This window comes from Styela clava, chromosome 7, assembly GCF_964204865.1.
Source record: "Styela clava chromosome 7, kaStyClav1.hap1.2, whole genome shotgun sequence".
NCBI classification, from domain to species: domain Eukaryota; kingdom Metazoa; phylum Chordata; class Ascidiacea; order Stolidobranchia; family Styelidae; genus Styela; species Styela clava.
In genome coordinates this window covers 7830295-7855019 of record NC_135256.1, presented here as the reverse complement: position 1 = coordinate 7855019, position 24725 = coordinate 7830295, and the positions used below count along the sequence as shown (strand labels likewise).

The following is a 24725-nucleotide window of genomic DNA, read 5'->3' as shown; positions in this document are numbered from 1 at the left end:
CAAATAGCAGGACGTCTGCCCAGGGCTTCCGTCAATGCCATGCTCAACACAGCTCAACTTCCGCCGCCCCGGTTTCAGTACATACTGTGTGACGACTTTTTTTTTTTTTTTTTTTTTTTTTTTTTTAAATGCGTACACCCAGTATAACATAAGATTTTGAGGACGGCGAGTTCACAATTATCATCGTAAGTATTGTTGAATATCTGTTGGCGATGTATGACTAGGTTTTGTCCCGTTAACTTTTCTATTGTCCCGGAGACTGCATTATGGAGTGTCAGGTACGCTGGACAATTCAAAAAGATGTGCGGAGTTGTATCCGGGGCGTTTTTGCAGAGTTTACAGTTTCGTAGTGGTTGCATATTATTTCGAAGTAGGCCGAACCTCCATTTCTGGTGTCCGAAAAGAAAGCCGTCTCTTTTTATTCGGTATGAGACCTGACGCTCGACATTGGAGAAGTAGGGCTTTATTTGTCTATTCATTAAATGGATTTTATGCCAATCACAATCATCCGTACTAGAGCTTTCGTACGTGTTTTCCCTAAGTTTGTTGTAGAGAAATTTCAGTGTGGTTCCTTCCCATTCAGATGGGGCTAATTTTATGACATGACTAATGTTGAGGATATGCTGCCAGTGGTGGTCAATTTGGATTGCGTGGGGAGCCGAATTACTATACATATACGGGTTGAAAGACTTTATTTTAGATCCCAGCGTGTAGAGTGCTTCGTGATGCCAAAATTCGATTGGAGTGTTACTGTTAAGCAATATGACTAATTTTTGGAATAGGCTCGCGTGGGATTTTAATTTAACATCTATCATATCCATTCCACCCTTAGCCTCAGGCAGAAGCATCGTTTTTCTGGAAATGGTTTCTAAGTATTCGGGGTGCCATAGATATTTAAAGATAATGGATTGGAGTTTGTTGAGGTGACGTAATGGGATTATCCTGGTTTTCGCGTCCATGAGAGTTTGAGGTAAAACGAGAGTTTGTATTATTGTCCTTTTACCTCTCCATGTGAGATGTCTCGAGTTTGTGTTTTTTAACATATGAGTTATTTTTCGAATTTTATGGTCCCAAACTATGTTATCTGCCTCCTTGCCGAAATGGACTCCTAAGATTTTTACTGTGTCGCGACGGTATTTTTCGAAAGTTGTCCCCTCAATACGTTTTTCGGCCTCACTGTTAATACACAGGATCTGAGACTTTTCTTTATTCAGGGATTGTCCAGTTGCTAGCTGGAACTGGGATAATTCTTTAAAAATTTGTTCTAACGAGTATGAAGTTGTAGTAATAAAACTCGTGTCATCCGCGAATTGTTGAATTTTTATCTCTTTCTTTCCTATTTTGACTCCTCGAATATGCCTGTTGTTTAGAATAGCTCTGGTAATTGGCTCTACATTCAGTGAGTAAAGTAGCATGCTTAAAGGGCAGCCTTGACGTATGCCTCTTTTTATGTGAATTTCAGGGGTAAAGGCTCCGTTTATCTCGATTGTACTTTTGATGTTGTAGTATAGATCTTTTATGAGGTTGCAGAGCCTTGTTCCGAGACCGATCTTAGCCAGGAGTCTGTGGATAAAGTCGTGGTTCACCGTGTCGAACGCCTTCATCTGGTCTACGGTTAGGATGGACGCAGGAATTTGGTTCTTTTTCGAATATCTTATTACACTTTCGAGGTTCCTATGTAGGTCCGAGATTTGCCTACCGGGAATGGTGGATTTTTGAGCTGTATTAATTATGTGGTCAAGTTTGAGGGATAATCGATTCGATATCAATTTTGCAAGGATTTTATAGTCAAGATTTAGGTTGGAGATGGGCCTCCAATTCTTTAGATCGGCGGTATTCCCTTTTTTATGTATTAGTATTACTCGGGCTAGTTTCCAACTTTGTGGAATCTTTCCAAAAGCTAAGGCGTTATTGATTACTTGAACGAATTTTTGTTTAATAACCTTCCAGAAAGTTAGATAGAATTCTTTTCCTAACCCGTCGACTCCGGGGGATTTATCATTATCGAAACTATTTACTATGTGGAGAATCTCGGTTTCATGACTAACTCACCCAGCTCCTCAGCATCAGAGGGGGACAGCCTTGTGTTGGCCATGGTTTCTATATAGTGGGCCTGAATGGCAGGATGAATGATGGTGGTGGTGCTCCACAGGTTCTTGTAGAACTCATGAGTAGTATTTAGGATTGCCTGTGGGTCATCCGTTGTGGTATTGTTTTCAGTGAGTAAGCGTGTGATGGAGCATTGTTTCTCCCTTGATTGAATTGTATTAAAGAAATACTTTGTCGGGCGTTCGTCGTCGCCAGTCACTTCTGCCTTAGAGACAATTTTTCAAATTCCACCTTTTTGACCAGAATACTTGACAAACGTTGCTTTAATAAGTTGAGCTCTGTTTGAGGTATAGTTGAAACGCCTTGTGAGGATTTAAAGATTTCCTCCTCGATTTGATGTTGTTCGGCGATTGAGCGTTTTTTTTGTCGGATACCGAAAGCAATCGCGTCATTTTTTATCTGATCTTTTACGACATCCCACCAGTCTAGGATATTATTGGCGCATTCGAGGTCTCCCAGTAGGGTGTTAAATCGGTTAGTGACCATTTGGACGAAACGTGGGTCTTTGTAATGGGCCGTGTTGTTCCGCCAATTTCCCATCCCCCATTTTACCCTTTTATATTGGGATAAATCAATGGAAGCGAAGTGTAAGTGGTCTGATACTAAGTTTGGATGGTATGAGAATGCTCTAATTTGTGGTTCGACTGTTTTTGACACATATATCCTATCTATACGTCTAAATTGATTCTTTCGTTTAATTGTGAAGATGGGTTTTTTTTGGCAATGATTGTGGTATGGGTCGAAAAGGTTATTGTCCTGTATGTATTTATTTAATATTCTCTCACCTTCAGTCAGCTTGAAGGAATTGGTTTGGAGTACGTCAGTTTTGTTAGTCACAGCATTAAAATCACCAGCTAGTACAAGGAGGTCAGGATTCAAGTTGTCAGGGGCTATTCTGGTGGTCAAGATTGTGTAAAAGTCTGCTTGGGCTCTGTAGTGTGATGGGGGACCATATACATTTATAACTTTTATGCTTTTTCCTTGGTGTTGCAGATCTACTGAGCAGGCGCGGTATCTAACAATTACATTGTAAGTGATGGTGTTACTTTCAAAATTGTTAGACAGCAATATAGCCGTGCCTGCGTAAAAGTGTTTGAGATGGGTTTTCAGTTTATCTGGCGCATTCAAGTAGGCCCAATATCCTAGTTTGGATGCCCATTTTGCGATCTTGTCAGAGTCTATTTGTGGGCTTCCTGAATGAGCATGATGTCGGGGTCATGCGCCTTAATGGTGAGTGCTATTTCGTCTAGATGAACCATGATACCATTTACATTTAGAGATATTAATTTCATGACGTGAGTGTGGGTTTGGAGATTGGATCGTAGTTAAAGGGACATAAAACGTTTGAATTACTTTTCTTTTTTTGCAGTCGGTGGGCCTATCGAAGAGGTTGAGAACGACTTGGTCTTGTCTCTTCCTCTTTTGCTCCGGTTGGGCGAGCGTGTTATTATTGACCTGTCTGATTCCTCAGAGCCTGTTGTTGAGAGGGCGAGATCTTCGGCCTCGAGACAAGCTGGTGCTGATAAGACCTGGGGAGCGTCAGAGAACACGGACGTGTAGGAATTTAAACATTGGTCGAGATCGTGGGTATTACTATTCCTGGTATATGAGACTCCGAGATTTCCGACTACGCGAAAAGGAGTGTTCCCTATTGTTGAGGTAGCCTTAAGCTTCCTGGACGCAATGGGCGGCGGTGTCGAAGGGTAATGTATCGGGGCAATGGTACTTTCGGGGCTTAATGACCAATCTTTGGTTTCCTTACTGACAACATCAATTGTTTCATTTGTGTCGCTAGTATACGGTGAGGCGTTCTCTTTGTTGACATTCGGTGATGTTTGGGGTACGGCCGATGGGGTTTCGTTTTTCTTTGTTTTAGTTGGTGACTGGACTTTTGTTACGGTGGAATTCTTAAGCCATGTTTTAATGATTTCTTGGCTCTCCTTATTTAAGGACGGGCAGTTTGCTTTTTTGTGGCCTTCTTTTAGGCATTGACGGCATTTCATCGTGGCTGTGCAGTTTCTTGCACTATGGCCCTGCTCAAGACAGTTAATGCAAGTAGGGTTGTACAACTCAGATGGTAAGTAAGTCTTACACCTCATTCCGTGAATGTTAAGGAAGGGCGGAAATTTAGTGTGATCAAAGTCCGCAAACCACGCAGCGACGTATCCATTGTATAGCGATTTTCCTCGATAGTATTGCTTGTTAAGATGCCGTAATTTTCCGCAGCCAATTTTAATTAAGATATCCCAGACGGCTTGCCGTTTCGCTTCGTCGGGCACGTCTTTAATACTCACGCGCGTAGGCGGCTTTGTTGGGGGAAAGAAGCGAATGTTTACATCGCCCGATGTTATGATGTTTTCGTTGTCTCGCAAAAAGGCATCTCGCTTAGAGACGTTTTCATTATTTGGATCTAGTTGCTTAAAAGAGAGCATCCATTGACCGGGGCGTGATTCGTACAAGGCCGTAAGATGATCCACATAATTTTTTGTGGTCTTTGTATTCGATAGGATATCTAAGAAAGCATCAATATCTAGTGTGCCGCTTACCTCAGCGACCACAGAACGTGGCCGTTTTCCAATTTCGTTATTTCTGTTGGAGACCGCTGCTGAATAATCCATGCCTTTTGAAGTAATATCCAGGGTATATATCCGGGTTTTATATCCAAACTATTTCAGTTTTCCACATATAACTCAGTCAGACAGCTTTGGCTACTCAATACGACCAAATACACAGCTAGATCTTAATTAAGCGACGAGATGCCGTTCCAGACATGTCTTTCGTTTTTTTTTTTTTTTTTTTTTTTTTCATATGGATCAGAGTTTTTCCAGTCCCAGTCAGTGTCTTAAAGACACGTCATATCCGAGTCATATCGGTATCACGCTTCATAAGCATGCCACTGCACATAAGCAGCGATCATACACGAAAGGCAGCTTCCGTATTCGCTATGCATTGCAAGGCAAAGACTTCGGCCCCGAGCATCAGTCGTGCTATGTGCCAAATAGCAGGACGTCTGCCCAGGGCTTCCGTCAATGCCATGCTCAACACAGCTCAACTTCCGCCGCCCCGGTTTCAGTACATACTGTGTGACGACTTTTAAATGCGTACACCCAGCATATTTTTTTTAATAGCTATTTTTTTTTTTTTTACGGATCAGAACGACAAAGACTGGAATCCAGCCCAATTGCCTTCATACCCAGACTATGCCGACGGAAGTTATATGGATCCCTTCTCTTTGCCATAGAGATCACCATTTTATATACCACATGAAGAGGTAGTCTTCCATTCATCACATCCGCTATAAGTGGGATGGTATTATCAAGTTGAGTTTTATGCCATCAACTGGGCAGTTTGTTTAAAGGCCGAATTAAATGTCCAGGTTACAGAATTTTGATTTGTGGGGTCCGAATTAACTTACAACTATTTTTTCTTTTTGCCAACAAGTCTAAATTCCAAAGTGGTCGAAAATGACGAGTCTGATGACGTTTCTTCACGGCTTCTTTTATTAGCATAATCCGAGTTGTCCAGATTTGATTCATTTAAGTCCACGGTATTTGATTTTGATTTGGTATATTCCAGAACTGCTGGTGCAGAGGATGTTTCCTCAGGTGTGGTGCTGAAGACGGAAGAGGTTGATATGTCCGGAGCCTGGATGTTTCGCACCATCACTCTCACATACGGGTTACTTTTTGATGGAGGATGAAAAGGAGTGTTGCCTATCGTCGACGTTTGTTTCAATCTCGACGATTGCCTTGTTTGTTTGGGCAGTGGTAGGTTCGGCGGTGTTGATAGAGGGCTCAAAACGCTCCCCGCATCTTCGCACTCTGACCAGTTACTTATTTCTTTTAGATCATCGGAGTTTGAGGAGGATGAGAACTCATGTACCTTCGAGACGAAGTCAGATTCTGGCATCGAATTGCCTTGCTTGTTGTTGGTTGTGGCGTTGTGCGAGCAGTTTTCTGGAGTTGTTGCAGGTTGTAAGACGTTTTGGTTGACTGTGCTTTGTAATTCCCGTATATCCATATTAGGTTGTGCGCCATTTTGTAACTCCATATTTGGTAGTGGGTCATTTTGTAATTCCACAGTAGGTTGTACGTCATTTGGTAGTTCCGTTGAGTTGTTTGAAGTTGCAGCAGGTTGTGAAGCATTTCGAATGATATTGGTTTGTAATTCCGAATAATGTGGGTTGGTTGTCTGCATTCGTCTTCGCTTTGGTATGGTCCATGTATATCCAGAAGTTGTTGGAAAATCATTCCGTTTGGATGGGCAATCCTTTAGAATATGCCCCATTTCTTTGCAATAGCGACAAACGGGTTCGCTCTCACATTCGATGAAATTGTGACCGGGCTTCAAGCACCTTCCGCAGGTTGGCACATACAACTCTCGGGGTAAATACGTCTTACAACTCTTTCCATCAATCATCAAATAATCAGGTAACCGGTCTTTTTTAAAATTTTCTATAAAAAAAGAAGTATATCCATTATAGATAGCCGTACCTTTGTACCAGTTTCTGGTGGCATTCCGCACTTTTCCGCACTGCAGTCTTTCGATTGTAGCCACAGCCTTTTTGTAGGACGTTTCTCCCGGTATCCATCGAACGGATATTCGAATTGGTGCTTCGGTTGGCAGTGATACCGCAATGGTACCGCCAGAAACTCTTATTTGACCCTTTGTGTCGCGCAAGAATTGATCGCGGCAGCTAGAGTTGGGGTCTTCGGTGGCGGCAAAAGTGCATATCCACTGACCTTTTCTTCCCTCGAAGAGTCCCGTGATGTGGTCGACGTAGTTGCAGGTGGTTGAGTCGGTCTTCAGGATGTCGAACAATCGAGGGAAGTCAAGGTCTTCGGTGGTAGTCAGGAACAGAGTGCGAGGTCGTGTAGTCGGTGCAGATGTTTCTTCTCTTGTAGGTGTAGACGTTGTTGAGGCGGCTTCGGCGTAATTCATCTTCTTCTTCGTTTCTTTTCTTCTTTCTTCGTTGCTGTCGAGGGCCTAACCCGGTGAGGGGTTGCCTTAATCAAAACAGCAATAATATCCACCGTGAAGCTTCCGATTCATCATTTCCGTTGGGATGTTTGATGTTATTATCTAATATTAATCTACCATTTATGGTGGGCAGGTATTTGGTATAAGTAAGGATTTCCAATTTTGTTCGAGTTCAAAGGCCTGTACTGATCCATATGTGTAGTTGTAACTGTCCATATATTGAATGAAATCAGAGAGTACCTTTTGGTGTAAATTTTCCAAGTCCCAGTTTGTAGCGTATCTATCCTGAATGTCCAGCAAGAGTTTTAGAGTAATAAATTTTGATTTAAGAATGGAGAAGATTTTAAGGACGGCGAGTTCACATTTATCATCGTAAGTATTGTTGAATATCTGTTGGCGATGTATGACTAGGTTTTGTCCCGTTAACTTTTCTATTGTCCCGGAGACTGCATTATGGAGTGTCAGGTACGCTGGACAATTCAAAAAGATGTGCGGAGTTGTATCCGGGGCGTTTTTGCAGAGTTTACAGTTTCGTAGTGGTTGCTGGGAGTTTATATTATTCCGAAGTAGGCCGAACCTCCATTTCCGGTGTCCGAAAAGAAAGCCGTCTCTTTTTATTCGGTATGAGACCTGACGCTCGACATTGGAGAAGTAGGGCTTTATTTGTCTATTCATTAAATGGATTTTATGCCAATCACAATCATCCGTACTAGAGCTTTCGTAGGTGTTTTCCCTAAGTTTGTTGTAGAGAAATTTCAGTGTGGTTCCTTCCCATTCAGATGGGGCTAATTTTATGACATGACTAATGTTGAGGATATGCTGCCAGTGGTGGTCAATTTGGATTGCGTGGGGAGCCGAATTACTATACATGTACGGGTTGAAAGACTTTATTTTAGATCCCAGCGTGTAGAGTGCTTCGTGATGCCAAAATTCGATTGGAGTGTCACTGTTAAGCAGTATGACTAATTTTTGGAATAGGCTCGCGTGGGATTTTAATTTAACATCTATCATATCCATTCCACCCTTAGCCTCAGGCAGAAGCATCGTTTTTCTGGAAATGGTTTCTAAGTATTCGGGGTGCCATAGATATTTAAAGATAATGGATTGGAGTTTGTTGAGGTGACGTAATGGGATTATCCTGGTTTTCGCGTCCATGAGAGTTTGAGGTAAAACGAGAGTTTGTATTATTGTCCTTTTACCTCTCCATGTGAGATGTCTCGAGTTTGTGTTTTTTGACATATGAGTTATTTTTCGAATTTTATGGTCCCAAACTATGTTATCTGCCTCCTTGCCGAAATGGACTCCTAAGATTTTTACTGTGTCGCGACGGTATTTTTCGAAAGTTGTCCCCTCAATACGTTTTTCGGCCTCACTGTTAATACACAGGATCTGAGACTTTTCTTTATTCAGGGATTGTCCAGTTGCTAGCTGGAACTGGGATAATTCTTTAAAAATTTGTTCTAACGAGTATGAAGTTGTAGTAATAAAACTCGTGTCATCCGCGAATTGTTGAATTTTTATCTCTTTCTTTCCTATTTTGACTCCTCGAATATGCCTGTTGTTTAGAATAGCTCTGGTAATTGGCTCTACATTCAGTGAGTAAAGAAGCATGCTTAAAGGGCAGCCTTGACGTATGCCTCTTTTTATGTGAATTTCAGGGGTAGAGGCTCCGTTTATCTCGATTGTACTTTTGATGTTGTAGTATAGATCTTTTATGAGGTTGCAGAGCCTTGTTCCGAGACCGATCTTAGCCAGGAGTCTGTGGATAAAGTCGTGGTTCACCGTGTCGAACGCCTTCATCTGGTCTACGGTTAGGATGGACGCAGGAATTTGGTTCTTTTTCGAATATCTTATTACACTTTCGAGGTTCCTATGTAGGTCCGAGATTTGCCTACCGGGAATGGTGGATTTTTGAGCTGTATTAATTATGTGGTCAAGTTTGATGGATAATCGATTCGATATCAATTTTGCAAGGATTTTATAGTCAAGATTTAGGTTGGAGATGGGCCTCCAATTCTTTAGATCGGCGGTATTCCCTTTTTTATGTATTAGTATTACTCGGGCTAGTTTCCAACTTTGTGGAATCTTTCCAAAAGCTAAGGCGTTATTGATTACTTGAACGAATTTTTGTTTAATTATCTTCCAGAAAGTTAGATAAAATTCTTTTCCTAACCCGTCGACTCCGGGGGATTTGTCATTATCGAAACTGTTTACTATGTGGAAAATCTCGGTTTCGGTGACTAACTCACCCAGCTCCTCAGCTTCAGAGGGGGACAGCCTTGTGTTGGCCATGGTTTCTATATAGTGGGCCTGAATGGCAGGATGAATGATGGTGGTGGTGCTCCACAGGTTCTTGTAGAACTCATGAGTAGTATTTAGGATTGCCTGTGGGTCATCCGTTGTGGTATTGTTTTCAGTGAGTAAGCGTGTGATGGAGCATTGTTTCTCCCTTGATTGAATTGTATTAAAGAAATACTTTGTCGGGCGTTCGTCGTCGCCAGTCACTTCTGCCTTAGAGACAATTTTTTCAAATTCCACCTTTTTGGCCAGAATACTTGACAAACGTTGCTTTAATAAGTTGAGCTCTGTTTGAGGTATAGTTGAAACGCCTTGTGAGGATTTAAAGATTTCCTCCTCGATTTGATGTTGTTCGGCGATTGAGCGTTTTTTTTGTCGGATACCGAAAGCAATCGCGTCTTTTTTTATCTGATCTTTTACGACATCCCACCAGTCTAGGATATTATTGGCGCATTCGAGGTCTCCCAGTAGGATGTTAAATCGGTTAGTGACCATTTGGACGAAACGTGGGTCTTTGTAATGGGCCGTGTTGTTCCGCCAATTTCCCATCCCCCATTTTACCCTTTTATTTTGGGATAAATCAATGGAGGCGAAGTGTAAGTGGTCTGATACTAGGTTTGGATGGTTTGAGAATGCTCTAATTTGCGGTTCGACTGTTTTTGACACATATATCCTATCTATACGTCTAAATTGATTCTTTCGTTTAATTGTGAAGATGGGTTTTTTTGGCAATGATTGTGGTATGGGTCGAAAAGGTTATTGTCCTGTACGTATTTATTTGATATTCTCTCACCTTCAGTCAGCTTGAAGGAATTGGTTTGGAGTACGTCAGTTTTGTTAGTCACAGCATTAAAATCACCAGCTAGTACAAGGAGGTCAGGATTCAAGTTGTCAGGGGCTATTCTGGTGGTCAAGATTGTGTAAAAATCTGCTTGGGCTCTGTAGTGTGTTGGGGGACCATATACATTTATGACTTTTATGCTTTTTCCTTGGTGTTGCAGATCTACTGAGCAGGCGCGGTATCTAACAATTACATTGTAAGTGATGGTGTTACTTTCAAAATTGTTAGACAGCAATATAGCCGTGCCTGCGTAAAAGTGTTTGAGATGGGTTTTCAGTTTATCTGGCGCATTCAAGTAGGCCCAATATCCTAGTTTGGATGCCCATTTTGCGATCTTGTCAGCGTCTATTTTGTGGGCTTCCTGAATGAGCATGATGTCGGGGTCATGCGCCTTAATGGTGAGTGCTATTTCGTCTAGATGAACCATGATACCATTTACATTTAGAGATATTAATTTCATGACGTGATTGTGGGTTTGGAGATTGGATCGTAGTTAAAGGGACATAAAACGTTTGAATTACTTTTCTTTTTTTGCAGTCGGTGGGCCTATCGAAGAGGTTGAGGACGACTTGGTCTTGTCTCTTCCTCTTTTGCTCCGGTTGGGCGAGCGTGTTATTATTGACCTGTCTGATTCCTCAGAGCCTGTTGTTGAGAGGGCGAGATCTTCGGCCTCGAGACAAGCTGGTGCTGATAAGACCTGGGGAGCGTCAGAGAACACGGACGAGTAGGAATTTAAACATTGGTCGAGATCGTGGGTATTACTATTCCTGGTATATGAGACTCCGAGATTTCCGACTACGCGAAAAGGAGTGTTCCCTATTGTTGAGGTGGCCTTAAGCTTCCTGGACGCAATGGGCGGCGGTGTCGAAGGGTAATGTATCGGGGCAATGGTACTTTCGGGGCTTAATGACCAATCTTTGGTTTCCTTACTGACAACATCAATTGTTTCATTTGTGTCGCTACTATACGATGAGGCGTTCTCTTTGTTGACATTCGGTGATGTTTGGGGTACGGCCGATGGGGTTTCGTTTTTCTTTGTTTTAGTTGGTGACTGGACTTTTGTTACGGTGGAATTCTTAAGCCATGTTTTAATGGTTTCTTGGCTCTCCTTATTTAAGGACGGGCAGTTTGCTTTTTTGTGGCCTTCTTTTAGGCATTGTCGGCATTTCATCGTGGCTGTGCAGTTTATTGCACTATGGCCCTGCTCAAGACAGTTAATGCAAGTAGGGTTGTACAACTCAGATGGTAAGTAAGTCTTACACCTCATTCCGTGAATGAATGACAAAAAAGCAACATGCCGGCCACTAAAGGTAGCAAGAAAATGTCAAGCAAGACGTTTGCTGCGTAGTGGTCTGTAGCTGCTGTGTGTACAATGGCTGGAGAGGGACGGCGATATGCCGATGTTGCGGCACAAAATGTCCCACAGGATATATTATGGATTGATAGGTCTTGTGACCTCAGCTTTAAAATGCAAAGGCAAATCAAGAGGGATGAGTTTTGGAAGTTTTTAGAGGACCTGGGAATAAAGGTAGAGGAAGTAGATGGCATAGTTCAATACCCAAATGGGACAACCGAGGTAAGTTTTACAAACAGGCTGAAAGCGCTCCAAATGGACCGTATGCTGTGGAAATTGAAGCAAGATGGCAAGCGCCTACCGGCGCATAGACTCATTGTACCAGATAAATTACCACTGTACGTGAATTGGGTGCCAACTAAAATGAATGATAACTTAATAATGGACTACATAACAGAAAACCATGGAAAGCCAGACTCGATTGCACAATTAAAGGACAATAAAGGAGTTAAAAACGGATCAAGGCGAATAATCATTAATAGGGAACATTTGGTTTCGAATCCAATTAAAAGTTATATAAACATAAGAGGGTTTAAATTATTCGTGAAACATCCTGGTCAATTGGAAACATGCAGTTATTGCAACGAGCCGGGGCACATGAGGTTTCAATGCCCTGAAAAACAAAAACGAAATCCAGAAATAATCTTGCGAAAACAAATTGAAAACCAAAAATTAGATCCAAAACAAACAAGCAACACGGAAAATCCGTTATCAGAAAAAGAATTATCTAGCCAAACCAGTTGGGCGGAAAGCGTAGAAATAGAGGAAAGAAGCAACAAGGGATTATCATTGGAGTCGGAGAGAACAAGTGTGACAGGGGAGGATACAATGAAAAGTAACGGGAATGAAATTCGGCATAAGGATAATATAATAACAGGCAAAGAGGCAATTCATGACAAAATAGAATCTGGAAACCCCACGGGAGAAATTGATAGACCAGAACGGGCGACGCCCGTTGAAACAATATCACGTCATCACGACGACAACAAAAAGCATGACCATATAAGGAAACCGACGAGTACGGACGAAGAGACCTCATGCGCATCAGACGGGAACGATCAAAACAAGGTGCGGTCCAGGTCGACGGAGTCATGCGACAGTACTACGGATCATGAAGTCTTCTCTGACAGCTTAAACCTTATAGAAGAAGAAGGAAGAAACATCAAAAGGAAATGGGAAAGCTACAGTAGCGGTGAGTACCAATTTCGTAAAGCTATAAGTTTATCATCCCCGGAGGCCACGACTAGTTGCCCAAATTGTAAAAAACACATAGGGTTAATAAGCGACCAAAAACAGGCCTGTTGCTTCAACTGTAAGCACGAATTCGAAGTTTTCCGCACATGTTGCAGAGATGATAGGCTCATGATAGCCCCAAAAAGCTCGATCGATTTTCACCAGCCAACTGTTTGCTTAAATTGCGAAGAAATAGCAATTCCAGTGGATTGCTGTCACACGCTAATACCGTTAAACAAATACCAAAATAAGGGAAAGTGCCCAAGATGCCGAGAGGAATATAAAATTTCACAGTCTACCAATGAGGAATCAGATTAAGATTGTTACAATTAACGTTAACGGAATGCGAAATTTGGAAAAACGAAAAGCACTATTTAATTATTTTAAGGAACAAGAATGGGAAATCATATTTATACAGGAAACGCATAGCACCAGTAGAGACGAACTCAAATGGACACAAGAATGGAGCTTTGGAAAATCATTTTGGAACTCCAACAACAGCAAGTCTGCTGGAGTCGGTATATTGATCAACGAAAAAAAGATAAGTACAACTATTTTAAAACAAGACTTAGATAATAAAGGGAGAATTCTTTCGATAACAGCCAAAATTAATGGAGCAAAACTTAAATTAATCAATTTATATGCCTATGCCGACATTTCCGGAATAGATTCATACCAAAGAACTAACTTTTTTGGGGACGCCTGTAAATACCTGTGCTCGACAGAAAATATAATATTTGGCGGCGACTTTAATGTTGTGCTAGATCCAATAATCGACAAATATCCACCAGACTTGAAATACGGACAAACCAAAATCCAAAGCTATCTTCAAAATATTGTTAGTAACTTCAAATTATCCGACACATTTCGACATTGTTCACCAAAGAAAAGAGAATATACCTATCATCACCAGCAGGGCAGTTCGAGATTGGATAGATTCTACACCAATAATGTACAATTAGTTAACTCAGTCTCTCATTCTTCAATTCCAGGAACAGACCACGACTCAGCTATATTAACAATTGATATCGATCTGAAGGAGCAGAGAGGGCCAGGTATTTGGAGAAATAATACAGAACACTTCAACAATAATAAATTTTTACAGGAACTAGAAGACAAATGGAAGAAATGGAAAACGCTAAAGGAATTCAATCAGGACAATTAGCAGCAATGGTGGAAAAACGTTAAAGACCGGATAAAAGGATTTCTAATCTCCTTCGGAGCGAGAAATAAGAAAAAAGAAAAGAAAGAAAAAGATAGACTAGAAACACAAGTACAGTATTATAGATCCCAACTCAACCAAGGTAAAAATGTTTTTAATGAATTTAAGCAGGCTAAAAAGCAATTAATGATATATCAAAGAACAACATTACACCATTTGAAAGTACGATCAAAAACCAATAATGTCCCAGCTGGTAACCAAGATCTACAATTCCTTTTTTCCAAAATCAAACAAAGACACATAAAAACGGAAATAGGCCCATTACTAAATTCGGAGGGAGAGCTGAAATCTAAACCAGAGGATAAATTGAAAATAGTGCAAGACTTTTATGCCAAATTATATAGTAAGAAAGGGACTTGTCGCATAGAACAAAACTCCTTTCTGTCTAATATAGACAACATGGCAGGAGAAAATTACAAGGATTTAGGAAAAATAATAACTATGCGAGAACTAGAAAAAGCGGTCAAAGAATCCAAAAATAATAAATCCCCAGGAGAAGATGGCTTGAGCAACGAGTTTTTTAAAAAGTGTTTTTATATAATCAAAAGGGAACTTCTGGAAATAATAAACGAGATATTTACCGAAGCACCAGATAGCAAAGACAATTTTAATGGAATCATCCATCTTATATATAAAAAGGGAAACAAAAACGACCTCAATAATTTTAGACCAATCACTCTGCTTAATTCGGATATAAAACTTCTAAATAAAATTCTTGCAAACAGGATTAAAGAAATACTTCCAAGGAGTACACACCGGCATCAATTTGCAAAGCCACCGTACAAGATCGGGGACTTGAATTTACTATTGAGGGAATTGACAACTCAAATGGAACGAGATAATGAAGGATACATTGCATCGCTAGATTTCAAGAAAGCATACGACTCAATTGATCATGGATTCATGATAAAAACTCTGGAAAGAAATGGTATGTCTCGAACTTTTATTGATTATATCACGAAATTATATGAAAAGGCAACTTCACAAATAATGGTCAATGGCCACTGTACTGAGAAAATTAGACTGGAGAGGGGCGTCAGACAAGGAGACCCGCTATCTAGCTTAATCTATATAATAACTACGGATTCTCTACTACAAGAACTTAATAGGAACAAAAGTATTACAGGTATCAAGTTACAAGGACTTAAAGAAGAATTCAAGACACCAGCATTTGCCGACGACCTAACTTTAACAACAAAGGAGGCACATTCTATGGAAGAGGCGTTTTCAATGGTAAAGCGGTTTACAAAAGCATCCGGTATGGAATTAAATTCTTTTAAAACAAAAGGAGTGCGGTACGGAATCTCTAAACCACAAGTCCCCGTATCGTGGGATAAAACAGTCAATATAGTGGGAAACACTTACGGAAAATGTGACCCTGACAAGCTCTGGATAATTAAACTGAAAGATTGTGAGAGGCGTTTAAAAAGCCTTGCACAGTTGGGACACAGTTTAATAGAAAAATCAACAGTATTAAAATCAATAATTCTCCCAAAAATACTGTACCAAGCCCAAGTAATACCTGTGAAACAACACCACAAAGCAAAAATTAAGAGAATCTGTATGGAATATTTATTTGGCAAAAAGGAAAAAGTAGAATTTGAAACGCTAACAAAACCATTTGAAGATGGAGGTATCAATTTAATTAATATTCCAATTTTTTTAGACCTGCAACTCCTGAAACCAGTTATAACGTACATTCGCGAGCAAAAGACTAGCGATCACACAAATCAACACTTTCTACACAACAGGATAGACAACCAAATTGCTCTTCGATTAAGAGAATACATTGATGGAAACATAGACAATAGCAGACCACATACAATGGAACCAATGAGGCACTGGGAAGAAACAACGAGAAAACTAAAAAGATACAAGATTAAAACAACAGAAATCCTTGAAACCAACAAAGAAATATACACCAGAATAATCGCCGACATTACAACTGAAGAACTCAAATTAAAACTTTCGAAAAATTGGAAAAACCTCACATGTGGCATGCTAAATCAAAAAGAAGCATTATTCAATTGGAAATGTACCCACGAAATTATGCCGACGAGGTCCAAATACAGAATTCGATATTTCACCAAATCCGACTTATGCCCATGGTGCCATTTGGAACCAGAAACCGAAAAACACTTATTCGTATACTGTAACATTCCAACCAGACTAATGGCGCTTGCTATTTTTGTGTGGGCGAAAAGCTGGAACAGAGATACCTTTCCTGTTACCAAGGCAACAGTTCTAAACTACTCATTCCAGCCAAATCTGGGAGACAACGAATCTGCATCACTGGCTTTCGTTTTAACAAAAATGAGACAATGTATTTGGCAAGAGAGAAAAAGAATATCCATTGAAAAGAAAATACCAAAACCATCGAGAGTGTACCTAGAATTTAAAAGGCTGGTGAAATATAGAACGGAGAAGGAAGAAAGGGCGACCAAGTCGAACTATACGAAAACACTACAAGGCATTATGAAAACTCTTAACGGAATTACGAAAAAGGCATTAAAAGAGATCGGTATAACTTGACTATACCCATAATACGACATTTAATAATCCACATATATCAAGCTATATTATATTGTTGAGTGTATAGCTAAACGGCCTATAATTTCTAATCGTATATGGATATGCAGTCCCTGGATATGCAGTCCCCCAGATTCAAATAGTTATTGCAAAAATTGTCAAGAGTTTTCGAAATATACTACAATCGGTAGAATATTACTTTCCGTTAGTATATAAGTTAAAAAATAACCCAATTTGGTAGTCCCAAACAGCTTAGATATGTGATTCGATTTATGTACATGAAACAAAAATATAGCTATGGATATAATTATTAAAAACACTATTTGTAACCTTGTATTCGATATGAGCTTATTAATCCAACCTAAACCCCTACCTAATGAAACTTGGAAACTTACCTGTTTAAAATGACTTGCATCCAGAATTTACTAATTATAAAGACGTGCATCCATATCCAACCACCGCTAGCACCAATACTTGCACACCGAAGTATGTATGAAATGCAACACTAACCATATGTAGTAGAACCCCACCTGTGTAGTGATATTATCTATCGTATATATTTATGTTAGCGCCTATCACCTGTGTAGGGATATTATTTATCGTATATATTTATGTTAGTGTCTATCCTTTTTTCCCTCTATTTTTGTGTGTTGTCTATTTTTGCATACGTTTCGAGACTTGAGGGCAACCCAGTTCCCCGCCACAGACAAGGGTAGGGTAGCAGCCTATAAGTCGTGAATCCAGAGAGGTAATGTCTATAGCTGAAAGATAGTAGCGCGATAGAGGTAATATATTTAACTCGCTAGTTGTAGGGCAATTGGGGTTAAGTTAAATTTTATACTCAATTAAGCTAGCTTCAGGGGAATCCGCCTCGATCCCAGCCGCATATTTCGGAATCGATAGATTTTGGAAAATACCACAAGCGTTAGAATACAACAATTCCGCTAGTATATAAGCGGAAAACCTATAAACAATCCTCGAGAAGACCCCCAGGTTGATTTATGGACGAGACGTTTAATCTCTTTCACACCGGGACCCTTCAAGACTCACTTCTGTAAAACTCCGTCTTTAAAGCCCCCTAGTCTTATTTCAAAACTATGAAAGACGTTAAATACGAACGGCAATCGTGCATATTAGGAAATCCTACTTCCTATATGATTCTGCCAATGTTAAATACTTATAGAGAGTCTTGCACCTAGTATGATAAAACCGTAGGCCGACTATACCCACCGATGCCCAACGTGCGAATACAAAACCCCGTATGTGTCAAACTCTAATGAAGAGTGAATTGTACATAAACCTGTTTTTAATGCTTAAATATTTTTGTTTGTACATTTTTCTGGTCAAATAATTTAAATATTAAGAAAATGTCAAGCAAGAAACAGACGCCGAAGGGCGACAAAAAGAAGCGCAGAGCGAAGAGAAAAGAAAGCTTCAGCATCTACATTTACAAAGTACTGAAGCAGGTACACCCCGACACTGGAATTTCCAGCAAGGCAATGAGCATCATGAACTCGTTCGTCAACGATGTATTCGAAAGAATTGCCAGCGAATCGTCTCGATTGGCACACTACAACAAACGCTCAACCATCAGCAGTAGGGAAATCCAGACTGCTGTCCGTTTGCTTCTGCCAGGCGAACTCGCGAAACACGCTGTTTCCGAGGGAACGTATTGGAAACGCAAACTCACTATTATTATCTGTTGGTATTAGCGCGAGTACAAACTCAAACTTCCAAAAAAACGTGGTGGCTCTAAAAAGAACCGCTGTCAGCAACACGCCCCTGATGCGTCGCAGTTTCGAGGCAACGACTCATATCATCGTCTTAACTCAAATTAGTTCAATAATGTGGTGGCTCTGAAAAGAGCCGTTTGGTAATTAGTCGATGACGCCTAAGCACGTTCGCCTCTGATGCGTCGTGCCAGTTGAATGTCCTTGGGCATGATGGTGACACGCTTTGCGTGGATTGCGCACAGGTTAGTGTCTTCGAAGAGACCGACCAAGTAAGCTTCGCTCGCCTCTTGCAGCGCCATTACGGAGCTGCTTTGGAAGCGCAAGTCCGTTTTGAAGTCCTGAGCAATTTCCCGAACCAATCTCTGGAAAGGAAGCTTACGTATGAGCAACTCGGTCGATTTCTGGTATCGGCGAATTTCTCTCAAAGCGACTGTGCCTGGCCTGTATCGGTGAGGCTTCTTGACGCCGCCGGTCGCAGGTGCGCTCTTTCTCGCAGCCTTTGTGGCAAGCTGCTTGCGGGGAGCCTTACCCCCGGTGCTCTTTCGTGCGGTCTGCTTGGTTCTGGCCATTTTTTTTTTGTTCAACGATTTTTTTTTTTTTTTTTTTTTTTCTTTTTTTTTTTTTTACGGATCAGAGTTTTTCCAGTCCCGGATCAGTGTCTTAAGACACGTCATGTCCGAGTCATATCGGTATAAGGCTTCATAAGCAGCGATCATACACGAAAGGCAGCTTCCGTATTCGCTATGCATTGCAAGGCAAAGACTTCGGCCCCGAGCATCAGTCGTGCTATGTGCCAAATAGCAGGACGTCTGCCCAGGGCTTCCGTCAATGCCATGCTCAACACAGCTCAACTTCCGCCGCCCCGGTTTCAGTACATACTGTGTGACGACTTTTAAATGCGTACACCCAGCATAACATCCACCGTGAAGCTTCCGATTCATCATTTCCGTGGGATCGTTCGATGGTCTTTCTCAAAATTATGCTACCATTTCTGGTAGGTGGCTTAAAAACACAAGTCGTTTTTTCAATGTTCTGTTTTTCTTTTTAACATGTTAACATATTCTAGTTCAAACTGTTTATCTGTTGCTTGATTGCTTTCTCTATTTTATCAATTTGGGCCCTTTCGTCGCTCAGTATCTCCGTATTTTTCACTCTCCATATAGTCTTATTGAGAGTTTTTTGTATTATAGTGTCTTTCAACCTATTTTTTCCTTGATCGTCCAATTTTTTGTTCGCTATGTCCATTGCTAATTTTAGGTTGTAGATTTGAGTTTTGAAGATGTTAATCAGTATTATTATTATCCTGCGGTTGCTTCCTGCGTATTTGTTGTATTTTATTAGCTCGTTTAGGAAGGGGTGGTGAGTTACAAGGGCCTGGTTTACTGTTTTTTGTAGTTCATATAATATTCCCCATGTAAATGGACATTCTTGGAGCAGATGTTCGTTGTCATCCTTCAGGCTAGGACAAAATTTACAGCTCAGGATTGCTCTTTCGCCCTTTGCTGTTTGGTGGATATTGAGTTTCCTTCTTTTGGATCCATTTAGAGTGACATTATGTGCCATTCTGTACGATGTTATTCTTTCTTTATTTTTGATGATATCTTTTGTGTCGTGTTCTTTACTCAGTAATTCTTTCCAATTGAAGGTTTCCTCATTTTTGTCTTGCACCCTCTTTGTCGGCTGATTGGCTCGGACAATCTTATGATAGGTCTCTTTGAAAGTAATGTTTGGCCATTGGTCTTCTTTTATATTCAATCTGTTCATTAGTTTTATAAGGTTTACCCAATGCTTCGGTGTTAACATAGCATGGGGCATCCGGTTCGTGTACAGAGACGGGTGGATATTTTTCACTTTGGATCCTAAGTCATAGAGGGATATTATTTGCCACATTTCCTTAGGTTCTGTTAGTGATTTAAGGGCTTTTATTTTTTCTAACTGACAGGCCTGGATTTTCGCCGTGATACACGGGGCTCTTAGACCTCCTTCTTCGTAGTCTGATTTGAGTTTTGCTTGTGCTATAAGTTGTATGAATTCGGGATGCCAGATAAATTTGAAAAACATTGAATTCAGCTTTTTTATGTATTTATTGGGGATATTTATTACTCGAGCATTGTAAATTATCTGAGAGATGCTCAAGGCATTTATGATTTGGATTTTCCCAAACCATGTTAAGTTTCTTTGTTTGTTTTGTTGTAGGATATGATGGATTTTGGTTATTTTCTCATTCCATGTTTTCTCTATTTGTAGTGGGCCGAAGTATTGTCCTAAAATTTTTATATTCTGTTTTAAGTATTTGTTGAATGGGGAGGTTGCAAGTCTTTTTTTTGCCAAATCGTTGGTGCATAGAATCTCTGTTTTTTTTTCGTTTAGTTTTTGACCCGTTAATGTTTCGTATATTTTGAATTCCAGGAATGTTTGTTCGACCGATTCGATGTTCGTCCCGTAGGTGGTGTTGTCGTCTGCGAACTGGTCCATTTTGGATTTGTATTTCCCCAGAGCAAAGCCTTTTATTTTAGAGTTTGAGTTAATCCTCCTTGCTAGCGGATCAGCTGCAAGAGTATATAGGGCCATACTCAAAGGGCATCCCTGTCGGATGCCCCTTGTTAGAAAGATTTTCCCCGTTTTTTGTCCGTTTACCTGGATGGTACTGAATATGTCGTTGTACATCTCTATGATAAGGTTCCTGATATTCTGGTTAAAATTTAGTTTGGCCATGATTTTAAAAAGGAATTGTTGGTTTACCCTGTCGAAAGCCTTTTCCTGGTCAAAACTTGTTATATAGAGGGGTAGGTTTTGTTTGATGCTGTAGTTCCAGATTTCCTGAATATTTCTCAAGTTGTCAAAAATTGATCGTCCTGGGATGGCGCTTTTTTGGGTTGGAAGAATGATATTATCTAGGGCAGGTTTAAGTCTATTTGCTATTATTTTCGATATTATTTTGAGGTCCACGTTTAGGTTTGATATTGGCCTGTAATTTGATAAGTAATTGGAGTTTCCTTTTTTATGTATTAGGGTCACCACTGATTCTTTGGTACTATTTGGGAGAGTGCCGAAAGCAATTGCATTATTTACTAATTGGCATAGCTCTTCTTTAATTTCCTCCCAAAACTCGATGTAGAATTCTTTCGACAGCCCATCGGGCCCTGGTGTCTTGTAATTTCCCATTTGTTTAATGGTTACGAGTATCTCTTCCTTTGTAACTAAAGCACCCATGTCTTCTATTTCCTCTTCACTTAATTTCGTTTCTTTATATACCTCTAGATATTTTTCCATCATCTCTTCATCTCCCTGTACTGTCTGTTTCCATAGCCCTTCATAGTAATTTTGCACTTCTTTAAGTATTTCGTGCTTCGTTCTTAGGTATTTGCCATCGTTGTTTTGGAGACAGTCAATGGTTGTTTTGCGTCTCCTTGATTTCAGTTTACTAAAGAAAAATTTGGTTGGTTTTTCATTTTGTTCCAAAGATTTGACTTTTGTTATTTGTTGTTCAAATTCCAATTTTTCTTTTTCTTCTTGTTTCAACTTTTTAATTAGTATATATTTTTCTGTATTTGTTTTCGATTTGGACATTTGCTCGCTGATTTTGTTTTTCCGCGTTTCTTCTTTTTGTTTCTTTATTTTTGCCTCTTCTATACCGTGTGCAATTAGAGCTTTTCTAACCTTTATTTTTACTGCGTCCCACCAGTCCGCGATTATACCGAATTCTTGTTTCTTATTCTTCTCTTCATTGTATATTTTGATGATTGACTGCCTAATTTTTTCTTCTTTGAAGTGTGTAATATTATTTTTCCATGTCCCTCTTCCCCAATTTATTTGTCCAATATTTTTAAATGTAACCTGTGACGCGAAGTGGTGGTCGGATACTGTATTTGTTACGTATTCTGTGTTTTTTAGTTCGTGGCTAAATTCACGCGGGATATATAGTCTATCGATTCGTCTAGATTGTTTGTTTCTAGTTATAGTATACAGTTTTGCGTCTGGCCAGTGGTGTCTAAAAACGTCGATATAGTTATAGAGTTGAATAAATTCTTTCCACATTCTTTCGGTTTTATTGAGGGGGTACGAAGTTTCTATAAAAGAGTCTATTCTTTTATAGACCATGTTGAAGTCGCCGCAGATTATCTGCTTGGTCTCGCACTCTTTTAATAAGTTAATGAGTTCTTCGTAGAATGACTGTTTTTGTTTTGTTGTTCGGTTACATGGGGCATACACATTGGTTATGGTGATCGCTTCCTTGGTTGAGAGGTTGGATAGTGTCGTGCAACCTACCCTATTGAGTATTTTTATCTCGTAGTTTATGATGTTTGTTTCCTGCAACTCATTTTTTATTAGTGTGGCTGTCCCTAAGTAGTAGTTTTTCTTTCCTTGTTGTATTGAGTCAGCTTGCGAGTTGCTATACATCTGGTATCCTAGGTTTAAGAGCTTTTTTTTAATCTTATCATTTTTTATCCTGTGTATTTCTTGTAGTGCAAAAATGTCTGCTTTATGGTGCAGTATAAAGTTTTTCAGGGCCCTCCAATTGTTTTGTAGTCCGTTTATATTTATTGAAATGATTTTTAGGTTAGATAGTAATTCAGACATATTTTTTGGTCGTTCGGGGGGGGGGGGGGATTTAGTTTGTTTCTTCGATTATTCGTGTATCTTTCCCTTTTTTCGGTGTGGGTGATACAAGAGAATTGGTCGATGTGGATGTGTGTTCCCTGTTTCGTTCTCTCTTTTGGGGGGTGTTTCTCTGTACATTCTGTTGTGCGAGCGGTGGGAATTCGCAATCGGCATTTTCCAAATAGGCCGGGGCGGATGTTGTTTGTGGCGTATCTTCGAAGACAGAGGAGGTTGTTGTGTCTCTCTGTTCATAGTCATGAACCATTACCTGCACGTATGAGATTCCCAGTCTTATGGGACGAATGGGTGTGTTCCCAATCGTAGAGCTTGCTTTCAGTTTCGGCTTTTGTTTGGACCTAGGAGACGGTGTTTTGGGGAGGGACAGGTCACTGTTATCTTTGGACAGTGACCAGTCTTTTCACTCGTCGTCTAGTACGTTTATCTCCTCTGATTCCGAGAAGGTTGCTGATGAGTTGGGAGATTCGTTTTGGAGTTTTTCTTGTGTTACTGAGAGATTGACTTGTTGTTGTTGTGTTTCAATTGTGTTTGAGGTTGGGTTTGGTATTTCGTTTGGTATGTTAGGTTTTGTTTTCATTGTTTGCTTTAACCAGGTGTTGTGCGTTACTGGTGTGCTTTTACCCGGTTTTTGTGGACATTGTGATTGGAAGTGCCCTTCCTCTTTGCAAAGACGGCATTTCGCTGGGTTTGGGCAATTTCTTGTAGTGTGCCCTTGTAGTAGACAATTTAGGCAGGTCGGGTTATACATATCGGATGGGAGAAAGGTTTTGCACCTCGCCCCATCTATGGTCACGAAGGGTGGGAATTTCGATTTGTCGAAATTTTGGACCCACGCTGCGATATAACCATTAGAGAAAGAAGTCCCTCGGTGATATAGTTTTGTTACGTGCTGGGTTTTGCCGCAGTTCATCAAGTTCAAAGCATTCCAGACGGTCTGAGGTTTTGTTTCGTCAGGTATTCCCCTGATGCTAATTCTAGTAGGTGGTTTGGTTGGAAGTTGAAAGTTTATCTTAATGTTCTGATGGGTAATGCCATATTTATTTTGTTCCAGAAAGTCATCTCTCTCCGAGAGGTCTGCATTGTCAACGTCCTTTTGTTTAAAGGAAATTACCCAGGCCTTCGGCCTGATTTCAAACAGCCCGGAAATATGTTCAAAGAAGTTTTTAGTGGTTTTGACGGTTCTAAGTAAGTCTATGAAAGTATTAACAGTAATATTGTTACTCACATTTGCTACCACTGATCGTGGTCTTTTTCCAGTTATTTCGAAAGGACCGGTGACTGCTGCGGAGTAATCCATTTTGTAATCCAATGTTTTTGAATTCCTTTTCTTTGTATAATCCGATAGAGGTTATGAGTCGCTATCTGTATGTATCCAGCTCAAATCCAAAGGTTGTGCGTCACTATATATTCCGTACTTCTTTGCACTTAATACAACCAAGTACTCAAACAAAACTTGTATGTTTTACATTTTTGTTCAACTTTTTTTTTTTTTTTTTTTTTTTTTTTTTACGGATCAGAGTTTTTCCAGTCCCGGATCAGTGTCTTAAAGACACGTCATATCCGAGTCATATCGGTATTACGCTTCATAAGCATGCCACTGCATAAGCAGCGATCATACACGAAAGGCAGCTTCCGTATTCGCTATGCATTGCAAGGCAAAGACTTCGGCCCCGAGCATCAGTCGTGCTATGTGCCAAATAGCAGGACGTCTGCCCAGGGCTTCCGTCAATGCCATGCTCAACACAGCTCAACTTCCGCCACCCCGGTTTCAGTACATACTGTGTGACGACCTTTAGACGCGCACAC

General features: G+C 40.3%; 2 protein-coding genes across 3 annotated transcripts in view; both read left to right on the top strand.

The window, feature by feature from the left end:
• The window catches only part of LOC144425256 (histone H5-like), a 321238-nt gene that overhangs the window by 70838 nt on the left and 225675 nt on the right, over window positions 1-24725 (top strand). The gene's annotated exons all lie outside the window — the stretch shown is intronic.
• Window positions 11525-14966, top strand: LOC144425128 (uncharacterized). 2 transcript variants are annotated; one of them, XM_078114487.1, is made up of 3 exons: window positions 11525-12774; window positions 13234-14119; window positions 14763-14966. In XM_078114487.1, exons 1-2 carry the CDS (start codon window positions 11601-11603, stop codon window positions 13242-13244), a joined length of 1185 nt encoding a protein of 394 aa, XP_077970613.1. In that variant the 5' UTR covers window positions 11525-11600; the 3' UTR covers window positions 13245-14119; window positions 14763-14966. The 2 variants fall into 2 exon arrangements, with proteins under 2 accessions (XP_077970613.1, XP_077970612.1); XM_078114486.1 differs by having other exon boundaries at window positions 13204-14119.

What these genes read in the sequence shown, in the direction of transcription:
- LOC144425128 (XM_078114486.1), top strand. Translation starts at nt 11,601, where the DNA reads ATGGCTGGAGAGGGACGGCGATATGCCGATGTTGCGGCACAAAATGTC. An exon ending in ATGGGAAAGCTACAGTAGCG is followed by an intron (nt 12,775 to 13,203) that starts GTGAGTACCAAT and finishes AATTATTTTAAG; the next exon opens with GAACAAGAATGGGAAATCAT.